The 13,183-nt window shown below is 29.3% G+C and overlaps 1 protein-coding gene across 1 annotated transcript; it reads right to left on the bottom strand.

The window, feature by feature from the left end:
• Positions 1-7,116: 7,116 nt before the first annotated feature.
• LOC105123200 (uncharacterized) lies at positions 7,117-9,383 on the bottom strand. The gene is made up of 2 exons (XM_011022709.1): positions 8,218-9,383; positions 7,117-7,596 (listed from the first exon to the last, which is right to left on the bottom strand). Exons 1-2 carry the CDS (start codon positions 9,333-9,335, stop codon positions 7,179-7,181), a joined length of 1,536 nt encoding a protein of 511 aa, XP_011021011.1. The 5' UTR covers positions 9,336-9,383; the 3' UTR covers positions 7,117-7,178.
• Positions 9,384-13,183: the final 3,800 nt, after the last annotated feature.

Raw genomic sequence — 13,183 nt, 5'->3', positions numbered from 1 at the left:
TCATTTCGTTTCTCTATTATATATATATATATAAGGGAAAATTGCATCCTGTCATTTCGTTTTTCACCAAAATAACGTATACAGCTTTTTGAATTATATGCACGTTGAGGTGATGTGATCCTTATCACACTGAAATAATTATACCAATGTGAAGAAGTACAATAATAGCAGAGGAGCTATAAATCAGACTGTAGCTGGAAACAACTGGGGATATACAGTTTTAACAGTGCCAAGAGAAGCAGATAGTGTTGTTCAGCTGGCATTTTTTGGAATTATTGCTCCCTTACCTAGAAGATTACTTCATTCAGACATAATTTCCGAATAATAATCAAGAATTGAGAGGCACATATTACTGTTATATATATATATATTAAACAACTGTACTGTCAGCAATCAATGCACATATCTAAAGGAATTAGCTTAATATTTTCTTATTCTGGTAAAAAAAAGAGATTAATTTTTTTTATTCTTATGAATATTATAACTTATATATATATAGTAAAACAAACATGTGTCGACATAATCTCTACATTATCAGATGCTTTTCTAGAAAATATAATGTTGTTTAGTGCCAACATTTGTTTAAGGATGTCATTTGATTAGGTTCTTCTGGTTTCAAATATGTATATGTTGCTCTCGTGACATTCCATAATATTATTTTATGGCATTCATTCTTATATTAAATAATTAATTAGACGTGCAACTTGCTCTCTGAATTCCAAAGAAGATTTGGAGTTATTATTCCAATTACATTTTAAAAACACACATGTTATGTAAGCCGCTCTTTTGGAAGTTAGTCATTCATACTTCCAATTTTTACTGCTTTTCCAACTTTTTATTATTATTATTATTATTTCTTTTTTTACATATGGAGTTCAAAAAAAAAATGAATACAAGTGACTAATACGAGACAAAAACAACCATAATTATATCAAGAAAAGAAAAGAGCAGCCAGACTCTCAGATGGATGACTATTTAGTTTGTAGGTTAATTGTATGTGGAAATTACTCTTCTTCTTCTTTTTTATTATTAGAAGTAGCTAACAAGCTCACGTGAGTTGTATTAGGTAAAAAATATTCACATGCAAATGTATGTGAAAGACAACAAGAACTAAGTTAATAGAATAGAAATCATAAATTCCTTTTATATATATATATATAGAAGTTTTCTTTAATGGGTTCAAAACGTTCGTGCAAACATGTGAATTGAGAAAGACAAAATTTAAGACAAAAATGCACTCACGCTCTTCACCCATACAGGGAAAGGATGTATGTCTTGTGAACTTCGTACCTATAGGATTGCCTTAAATCGAAGGGCAGAGGAAGTGGGCTTGAAATGCGTGGTAGATGCATTTCCGAATTATTGAAAAATATTAAAAGAAAATCAAATTGATATTTTTTAAATAAAAAAATATTTAAAAAAAAAACTTGAAAAAATAAAGGAGCACCGCTCCAGTAATAAAGGACGCGAACGCATAGCCTCTTCATCATTGAAAGGTTAGCATGATTGTCATGGACACAGGTGGGTCTTAGGTTTGAAGGTTTTGTTTCAGCTAGATGGGCTTCTTGGTAGCGGATGTTTTTAGTTTGATTTGCAAACGGGCTGTTAGCATATTTGCAAGCATAACTCCAGATTTCACACAGCGTTTGCTATGAATTTCAACATCTCCTTAAGATACCTAGACGATTGCCTTCTTTTTTACTTTTTGTTTTTGAAAGAGTTGTTCGAATCCAAAGCTACTTCTAAACCTGGTTCTAAAACTCCATCTAACTTAGCCCTACCCGACAGGTCAATTCATAAAGTTACTTATTAAAATCTTTCTTACAAGTGATATGGTTGGCCGGTCATAATCATGATATTTTGAAGAAAGAAACATAACAGAGATTTCAGCCCATGCTTATGCAGCATCGTGAAATCAATTTTTACATGTAGAGATGAAGTTTTTATCTTTCATGTTCAGTCACTTAATAATCTATCTGTTCTAAATTAGAAAAATGTTTGAGAAGGTTATTAGCTTCGTACAGCTTGGCTTAAATTATGAATCTTTAGATGCTAAAAGGAAACGTTACCCTTCTAACTATTGAGCTAGCTCTCTTGACGTATTGATATTCGTTTAGTTTCAATCCAAGAGAGCAAAAGGCGTCTCTGCAGTCAAGTAGTGGCGTGAGAGGCATCTTAATTATAATATAAATTATATTTTAAAATTTTATTTAATAGTTTAAGTTACTTGGATACAATTTAAATCTTATCATTAATAAAAATTAAACATAAGTTAAAATGAATCTTTTCAAGTTTCAAGTTCAAAAAACTTGAAAGGATGTATCAGAGAATAATATAAATTATATTATAAAACTTCATCTAATAATTTAAACTATTAGGTTGAATTGATTTTTTAACATTTGGAGTCTGTTTAAAAATATGATTATAGTTATTTTTTAAAATATTCTTTACTCTAAAATATATCAAAATAATATTTTTTTTTATTTAAAAAAAACATTTGTAATATTAACTTATCAAAATAATCTAAAAATATAAAAAAAAATATTAATTTTAAGTAAAAAAATAAATAAAATTTAATTTTTTTAAAATATTTTTAAAATATAAAAACAAATAAAACAGTAAAAGTAAAAAGATAAGCACAAGTGAATCATATATGTACTTGCAAAATTTGCAAAGGATCATGCAGCGACAAGATAGAAATGGGACTTGCTATACAAGTCCCACCAGCAGCCAATGTTGAGGTAATAAACTAGAATAGACAGGCTCAAATTATAAAGATTCATCATGAAATTAATGACGAAGCTACAAGTTTCAATAGCGTAATCATTTCTGTAAACATACATGTAATTAAGGGACCCTAAAAAGTCACTTTAGGAATATCAAATACATATCGGAATTGAATTCAAGGTTGTAATTTTTTTTTTCATAAATTCATCTTATTAATATTCACGAGAAAGGCGTGTTTATCTTTGTTTATTTTCATGGTATAGTATGTGTTTTACTTTATTTATAAATTTAAAAATATTTAGTTAATCAATACAAGAAATAGAGTCAATAAATCTTGTTCGGGAACCAGGTAAAAAAAAAAACCTAAAAGAAAAAAAAGTTAAAACTTTTTTAAAATTTTTTAATTAAAAAAACTATAATTAAGAGTTTGTTTTAGATATTTTTTCAAATTATCGTATAAAAATTACTATAATAGTCTAGATAAGATTTGACCATGTCAAAGATGACTTAAAGATAATCTATTAAGAGATAGGCTTGATGGTTAAAAAAAGATTTAATTTCTTCCGAGTTAAACTTCATATATAGCTAATATAGCTAGAGCATGGACAATTTATTTTGAAAAAGGCACTAATTAAGTTCATATAAAGAATGCACTTTCAAAATCGTTGAACAAAAAAAAAAGTTCCGGTTAATCTGTAAACCTAGAAAGCGGTTCAAATATACTGTTTTTAGCTATGAAAATAAAAACTAACCTAACTATATATACTGTTTTTAAGAGTGTCGTACGTATTACAATAGCTGTAATTATAGTTTGAAAAATATTATTTTATAAAAAATATTTTTAGTAAAGATTAATTTAAAAAAATATATATTTAATTAAAATTATAGTTGAATTTGAAGTTAAACAAAAAGTAATTTAATATATTTGGTTAAAAGAATACTTTTCAAATTGAGGTTATAAAATAGTTAAAAATATATATTAATATTGATTATTTTTAATTTAAATATTATAAATTTAACTACTATTATTACATTATAAAATAAATAATATTAATATTAAATATTTTTTATTATTTCATTAAATTATATGTAATTTCATCACGTATGAAGTCTATCTCACAACAACTATATTTTTCATGGTTTCTTAAAAACACAATAATAAAAACTGAATTTTTTGTTACGTTATCAAACGATTTACTTCTAATTTTTTAAATAAAATATAATTATAAATAAAAATAAAAACTGAATTTTTTTAACTGGATAATATCCGGTAAGGACATAATTAGACTTGCAATTAAATTCTGTAAATACTACGTCACCAAACAATGTCCTTCTAATTTATTTAATATTATTAAATAATATTAAACATTAATTTTTTATGTAAATTATAAATTTTTAAAAATAATTTTTTAATATAAATAGTTATTCACCTGCATACTGTTCACCCAAATAAATTGTATTCACCTGTTTGCAGATGTCAGCTCGTTTGAACAAAAATATATGGGACTCGTATGAAAAGCCAGTTGAATTTTACGTTACCAAACTTGATATTTACACTGTGAGTTTCAAAATCAGGAGCTACCATGTAAAACCGATTAACTCCTGAAAGAAAGAAGACATTGCGTGGCTGTGATGATAGAATGATATCAAGGTCGCCAGCAACCCAGGAAAGTTGTGGATTCCTCAAGCTAGCAGTAGCCAGATCTTAATTATACGCTGGACCCATGGAGGATTTAATAAAATTAATTGGAGCCTACTTGGGTGGCTGGTGGGGCTGCATGATTAATGCCTATCTTTCACGGCTGAGAATTAATCAGCTCTTCAGATTTTCTGGAGCTGACATTTAATGGTTAAGAAGTCCAATTAATTAGCCTTCGGTTTCATGGACAAATCTCAAATTGGTCTCTTAACTATCAAGCAATTCTCAATTTGCTCTCCCAAAAGAGTACAAGTGCATTCCCAAAGTTTCACATATTGCTCAATCAAGTCCCTGCACTAATGTATGCTGATAAAAATAGAGAGCGATTGAGTTCTTATAGATTAGCCTTCCATTCAAACTTTTTTTATTAAAAATATATTAAAATAATATTTTTTTTATTTTTAAAAAATTATTTTTAACATCAACAAATCAAAATAATATAAAAATAAAAAAAATATTAATTTAAAATAAAAAATTAAAATTAAAATTTATGTTTAAAAAATAATTTTAAAATAAAATAAAATAAAAAAAACAAAAATCCCATCAGCTACTGTTAGCAAATCAATTAGAATCTTGAAATTGGGCCATTAGATTCATTTCAATATTTTGTTTTTTTTCGCTCTTTCTCTTGAATATTTTCAGGCACTTGTCCTTTTGACGTGTAAATTCCATACACCCAATTACTCCCAAACCACAAGTACGTATGAGCATACCCCATAGAATCCTTACTCTTTAGTACAATCTTGTCAGAACATTATCTCACCGAAATTAGTATGTCATCGTTCGTCATGCATACGCATACATTTTCAGATAAAATATAGAATAAATAAATACAATCAGGATAAATAGATATTTAGGAGATATATTCTTATTACTTTTCATGAGTCATTAAATCTATTTTCTCTCACTTGTGTCTGATTTTTCCTTTAAAGTGGGTTCATTTGAGTAGCTGCTAAGATGTTAATTACATGGTAATATGGTGCATAATAATTTTTAAATTTTTAACATGAGAATATTAAATTATCGAAAAAAGTTTTAAAAATATTAATTTTTTAAATAAGAATAATTTAAAAAACATATACTTCTACCTAATATGAAAAAGGTATTGCCACTCTAGCAGCTATATATATCTACAATATTTTCTACTTAAATCTTTTATCTTGGCAGATGAAACAAATTGCGTTTTTTATTTTCTGGGTTTCAATAGTCATATCTTGTTTTTTTTATCTGGCTAGTGCATGCCAAAATGAGATCTTTTCTCTATTAAATTTCAAATAAACAATGCATGGTTAAACTGATACATTTAAGAGATTTAAAAAATAATAATAATTCCCTCTAGCTAATTCTATTTCAACAGTCTAAAACGTCCAATATTTGATCGGTTTCACCAGAAATATCGTATGAAGAGCATTTATAACACTGATGAAGAAGAAAGAAAATAGGTAGCACCGTAGCAGCTAGTTAGATTGGACGGTAGGGGAATTGATGTGGTTGCAATGAGAACACATTGAAGCTTCACATGCTTTATTTGGGGTGATTTGGAGTATGGAAGGAGTTTTTTTAAAAATGTTTTTATTTGAAATTGTATTAAAATAATTTATTTTAAAAAAATTATTTTTAATATTAGTAAATTAAAATGGTATGAAAATAAAATAAAATTTAAATATAAAAACAAACGAGTTTTTAATCTAATAACGTAATGGTATATATATAATGGTGTGTGTGGGTGTGGGTGTGTGTATATATATATATAAACATGTATCTAACTATATTGTTCGTGGAGCTAGATAGGATGAGTCCAAGCATGAGCTAATCCATCGTGGCTCCTACATCACTAGCTATTTACCAAAGTTTGAAGTAGTTCTGGACGTCTTTCCTACTTCTTGAGTGGCTTTCATGATATGTATAGGGCCCACACTTCCTCTTATATGAGATTCAGATTCAAGTTCATAAGATAATTGATAGAATTACGCACAAGCTGAGCTTTTTCCAATATCACTGATCAACGGATTAATTACTCCTAACTATCTAATGGCGCGCATAAACACTCACTCACACACACACACACACACACACACATATATATATAGAGAGAGAGAGGATCTAGTTACTCCTCACCAAATACGTAGTCTATATATATATCATGGAGAAGAATAACAATTGATGACGAACTGGGTTCATTGCTGTATAATGGTGAAGTGTATGAAGTTTTTTTTCTTCTAAATATTTAGATGGCTTTCCATTCCATCAAGATGTGATTTAGGTTGTATTGCTTTTCAAGCTAAGACAAGTATAAGTCTTTGATACAACTTTTGTTTTTATATATATACTTTAAAAAAAAAAATACTATTTTAAAAACATCACAATATTAGACATCTTTTGTTTTGAAGTTATGAAAAATTAGTTATTGAAACTCATAAGTACTTGCAGATATCTTAATAATATTTATGAATAGATAAAAAAATCAAAATGCCAAAAATCATCAAGCCGTTTGCTTTGTTGAATCAAGGGTATGTAATTGTACATGAATATAGTTCTATTTGTAAGTCATGATAAATTCTAACCGTACAAGTGCTCCTTCTACAATACAATTAACTTGGACCACTCACAAAAGAATTTGTCATTTAGTACGGTTTAGTTCATATGGATCAAGTCAATCACACTACAAGAAGCATGAATGACTGCAGTACTCAATGATAATTTTGATCCACATGAACTCAATTCCTACAGTAAGTTTCATTTTCTTGTTAATCTATGTATGCGAGTGGAATTTTCTCAAGCGAGCATGGAGGACTAAAGCTAGGAAAGTGCCAAAAAGACAAAGTGATCCCCATATAATGAAAGTGCTCCTATAGCATTCCATCCCCATGCATTTGCCATCTTCATTACCTTCCCTGTGATAAAGAAGTGCTGCCGAGTAGCCAAAAAGGAAGGAGCCTATAGGGATATTGGCAACCACAACATTATGGTTGACACTGAAATTCCTAGTGCCAAAAAGCTCGGTTGTTGTTGATACAGAAATGGAAGTGATTGCCCCAGTACAAACACCTATGATGGCGGTGCTGATATAAAGGGAGATATTTGCTGTGTCGAGAAGTAAGAAGAAAGCTCCTGCCATTGGGGCCATCAATACTCCTATACAAGCTGGTCTTGATATCATGTACCTACTTCTGAAAAGAAATTGAAATCAAGCCTTTAATTTCCTGAACAACTATCTCAACAGATGGAGATTGTTGGTTAATTTGCATGCACCAAAGGGAGCTAGGGATGTGGCATTGAATAAATCTATAAAATTTAGGTTAATCATAAATGCAAATATCAAAATCCCTTTATGATTTTGGAAAAGCACAGGCAGAAAATGCTTTTCTTTTGCCCAAATTGTATGGTCAGCATACAACTACCAACGGTAGCGGGTGCCCTCTACGTTATTTTTGAATGAAAACACCATAGAAAGATAGTATATTTATGTTAGAGAAGACGAGAAGATAGCTGGAACAGAATGAATATGTTCCATGCACTTATTATTATTTTTTTAAAGAAGAATTTATTTCAAAACTATTTAAAAAGATTATTCTAGATAAACATATTTCTGTCTTTTTATATTTATCTTTTCTCTCCTAGATTTATATTTTTTCTGTATTTATCTCTTTTATCCTGGAATGCTCTAATCATGTTTATTGAAAAACATAGTAGAAAGCATTTTCTAAAAATCCCATGCCTTTTGATCTTAATGAGTTGCAAAAATTGACCAAGTAATATAAAAAAGACTCAAGGACAGAGATTGAATTTACTTTGACAAAAAGAAGTCCAGGAGAGATGGCATGAGTCGGCCAAAGAACCCGAATGAGGAAGACAAAGAAACTAGAGAAGAAGTCCCCGAGCACCCACGAGACTCAGCTATTTGTCCCAAGTTATTCAGATAAACTAGCCCGAGTGTTGCACCGGACAAATATACAAAGAAATACAACCAAAAATTAACCCTTGTTAACATCAACATCACCCCAATTTCCTCCTTCACACCCACCTCACCTTCCCTTGTATGATCATCTTCCACTTTTATCCCACTCTCTATTCTCTCAACATGATCACCAACATTCTCCTCTATATACACCTTCATCTCTCCATTCAAGAACTTTTCTTTCATCTTCTCTGCCATTGGAATCGCAAGTGGGGCTAACAGGAACACTAAGATACCAATGGCATTGCATAATGGAGGTAACCTACTTGACACGGATCCCAAACTGCTGACAACAGCATAGACTCCTGTGGCTATTGTTATCACAAACATGACTACGAACCCAACCTTCATGTTCGTGCTAGTTCCAACATTAACATCTCTAACAAATGGTGCAGCCACCACACTCACTAGTAAAGGTGATAAAGAGTTAAGAAGAAGATAGGCTTTAGCTCTTTTAACAGGAGAAAAGGTGAAGGAGTCAACAAGTACTGTGTAGATTTTAGCACTTAATCCTTGATAACTACTGGTTAATCCTACAGCAACTTGGCGATCAGAAGGGAAGTTCTGGATGGTAACAACATAGCAAACTGTGTTGATCCAACAGATACTATTTCCAGCCAAAACAGTGAGCAAGAAAATATGGGCATAAGAAAGAGAGGAAATTTGATTTGTTATGAAGAGATATTGCAAACCATAACCAGCCAAACCAAGAGTTGAACCAATCAAGAGGACTAGCCATAGAGGAAGATAAAGAGCAGCAATTCCAGAAAAGAAGCCAAATAGTTTTCCAGCATCTGAGGCAAAGGCAAGGTTGTTTAGCTGAACTTGAGACATAGAAAGGAGTTGTTTGAGTTGGGAGGAGTATGCAGGAAAGTTGCTGTTTGTTCCATTTACAGACTGAAGCCATATTATACCCACAAGGCTTAACCATTGAAGGGTTTTTGAAGACATGGTATTTAGAGGTACAAAGTTAAAATGCTTCGAAAGAGGTCATTTATAGGAGTGTGAGTTTTGCAAAATACGGCTAAGCTGAGCTAAACCGTATAAACACCTCTTAAGTTTTAGGCCACTTTGATTGACCTTCTTGGATATTTTTTTTTCTTATTTTAGTCCTTCAACTATAAAATGATTTGAATTACACTTTTTTTGGTTACAATCAGCCCAATTTAATCATTTAATCTCACATGTAAGTTACATGTTTTCTTTGAAAAATATCAGAAAGTCATCAAAAAATTATATGTTGATGGTTGTTGTTTTTTTTATTTATTTATCGTTTTATCAATATGATATTTATATCATAATGTTGGTGGATGTTGATTTTTTAAATGTTTTTATTAATATATTAGTTTAGAATAATATGGCAATGTTTACAACACTATAATATACCTCCTTGAACTAGGGTGAAGATTTCACTGGAAGTTCGAATTGAAAAGCAGTTAAAAAAAATATAGAGAGTGATTTTATGACAATATTGCAAATAGATCCTTAAAAAAATTAAATTAAATTAAATGATTTTTGTAACAACTCTATCACAAACAAAATAATAATTGATCTTAATATATTTAACATAAGCATGAAAGATAAATTGACAAACAAGTAAGTAGCAACCCATAACACAAAATAAAGATAAAAGATAAATTGACAGACAAGTAAGTAGTAACTCAAAACACAGAATATGTTTAACGGCAATTCAATAAGAATATGTAGGAATATGCATGTTTTTTAGATGTTTTTTTTATGATTTTAATTAATGTACTAATATTAAAAATCTAAAATCTAAAATAATTTTTTTAAAAAAAAAAACATCAAACACCACCTAACCAAATAAACACTTAAATGCCGACTTGTAAACGAGTGAGAAGGATTTTGCTTTGAAATGTTAGCAGTGAAGAAAGGATTTATTTGTGGCTGTGCATATAATATGTGGGTTTTCATCAACCACATTATTATCCATTAATGATGTTTTGTGTGTCAGCGATGCATCTAGCTAGAGAGGATAGGTGAATACAGTGTCAAATATTAATTTTGCTTTAGAGTTTTACAGAACATGTCACGTCCAACTGGAAGATGATGTGAGGCTGAAGGTGTGGGGTTCCCATAACGAGTGTAGAGTCTTTCTTTCTTCGTTTGAAACCGCCCATGCTCCAACGTATGACACAAGTTTACCGTAAAAAATGGTTACAACAATTGTGATTCACACAAACACACACCCCGACAACATACACACCCTGTAAGAAATTGAAGTTTTAAGCTAGATATAATTATTTCTAGGCGGCAACAACGGATCGGAAAGCTAATACATGGACAAGCATGGCTTCCCCGAAGACAAAAACATTGTGCTGCTTAATGAAAAACTGACTTTGTACGAAGAAATTTCTAGCCCGAAAAAAAAATTCAATATATAGATGTAATAAGATGTCATTTATGCAGCAGATTTACTGAATCAACAATGCACCACCTCCTCCATTATCATTGCTCTTCGTGTTTTTTGATCTAGAGTAATTCAATGGTTGGGACTTTCAGCTGGTTTTTCGTTGATAAGAAAAATATAAACCCCATCAATTGAGTTTTTTTTATATATAATCATCGAGAGAACATATTATAATAGCTAGTTCCAGCAAGTTTATGGCGAACTAGCAAAAGAAAAGAAAATATATATACATAATGTCTAATTAAGCTAGAAAAAAATGACAACACATTATCTTAGAAGGATCGTTACTTATTTCTCCAATTTATGATCCCTCCCCGTTCTCTGAACAAGTCCAGACCTCTGTACATAAGATTTCTATCAGCTATCTTCAACCATGAAGTAAGACGACGTAAGAAGAGCTCAAAAGCTGAATTCCAACCCGGCAACGTACTCTTCAGGGAATATCAATTGATTTCTAGCCATCCAAATCCTTCCACAAAATTCCTTAAGCCAAAATAATGATAGCTTGATGTTGAAATTTACCTTTTACCAACACACTCCATTGTATCAAAAGTTTATCTAGAGCTGATGGTAGGAGGTTGATAATGAGGTTTTGAATTCTGATATTTACCGCAGCAAATTGTATTCCATTTACAAGTGGAGGATATCCTCTTGTTCTGTTTGAAAGAGTCAGGCTCCTTTTTTTTTTTTTTTTCAAGCATTACTTTTTCTTTAGTGTTAACTTTTCAAAGCACGTCATATTCTCTCGCTAGTTGATTAAAAATAAGATAATGATTGTTTTTTTTTAAAAGAATCCATGCCCCAATGTTTGACATAAATTTACCCTAATAAAGGTTCATCAATTATGCTTACGCCATATGTACACACACCACGCGTGGTCCGTTTTTTTTTTTTTATAACAAAAATTATAATTAAGTACCTTCAATCTACAAACAATTTTATAGCGATCCGTTATAATTAATAAATTAGTCCATCATAACAATTTAAAAAAAAATAAAAAGAAAAAAGCATTAAGAGGGTTAGAATATTTTAGCAAAATTATTTGTTAAAAAATAATATAAATTATATCTTATGATCTCATTTAATAACTTAGCTTTTGAGTTAAGATTGATTTTTTAACATGATATTAAAGCTTTACTAATTAAACAGTCAGGAATTCGAGTTTTATTATCTTTATTTATATGATTAAAATTAAACATAAAGTAGTATTAATTTGTGCAAATTTCAAACTAAAGAATTTTCATTTAAAAGGATGTGTTAGAAAATAATATAAATTATATCTTGAAATCTCATCTAATAAGTTAAGTTATTAGATTGAGGTTAGTTTTTTAACTAGGAAAAACAAGTAAATTTTGAAATTTCTTAACATAGTTGGCTCTTTATTTAGCATGACTGGCATGAGTTTTCAACCAAACCAAATAAAAATTAACATAATATGAATTGATTGATTTGATGGGTTCAAATAAAACTTAGATGACAAACAAAATATAAATCAATGTCAAAAAAACTAAGAAGATTGTTTTTATTTAATCTATTAAAACAATAATATATTAAATAATTATAGTAATACATTATTCGGTTTTATTTGGGTTTAATAATTATTTTAAGTGTGCCTTAACTTATGCTTTTAGTTATGTTTTAAAAGTGCATTCTACTTTAAAAAAAAATTAAATTGAAATTTTATGATAATTTTAATATATTAATATTAAAAATAAAAAAATTATTTTAATATAATTTTAAATAGAAAATACTTTTGAAAACAGTATAAAGAGAATACCAATCACAAAATACATATCAATAACAAAATACTTTAAATAAACAACACATCATCAATTATGTCATATTGGCATCACTAATTGTGCATCCACTGTACGCAGAAACAATCAAGAAAAACTATTGACATTGTCATAACCAAATTTTTGATTTTTTTTATTTACTAAAACATTTTGATAAAAAAAACAGTAAATGAAGAATGAATTAAAATTTGAGTTAATGAAAACATGATTGGAAAGTTTAAATATTTAATTAAACTCTTGACTAGTTTAATTAATTAAATCAAGAGTTTAATTGGAGAATTAATAAATTTTGAGATTTAATTGAGTTTGGGATTAAGTTAATTAATTAAATTAAAAAAATTGAGGAATTAATGAGTTTGAGAACTTAATTAAACTTTGACTTAATTAATTAAAAGAATCAGGAGTTTAATTGAAGAAATACCAAAGTTTGGGGGTTATTCAGAAAATTGCTGGAAAATTAAAGTCTGAGGATTAAATTGAATAGTTTAGAAGTTCATGGCTGTTGTATAAACAACATACCAATTTAGGGATCTAATCAAAATTAACTCATAAAGGGCAAAAATTAAAAGAAA

Source organism: Populus euphratica, unplaced genomic scaffold (genome assembly GCF_000495115.2).
Source record: "Populus euphratica unplaced genomic scaffold, PopEup_1.0 scaffold10.1, whole genome shotgun sequence".
In the NCBI taxonomy this organism is placed as follows: Eukaryota; Viridiplantae; Streptophyta; class Magnoliopsida; order Malpighiales; family Salicaceae; genus Populus; species Populus euphratica.
This window is presented reverse-complemented; position numbering and strand designations above follow the sequence as displayed.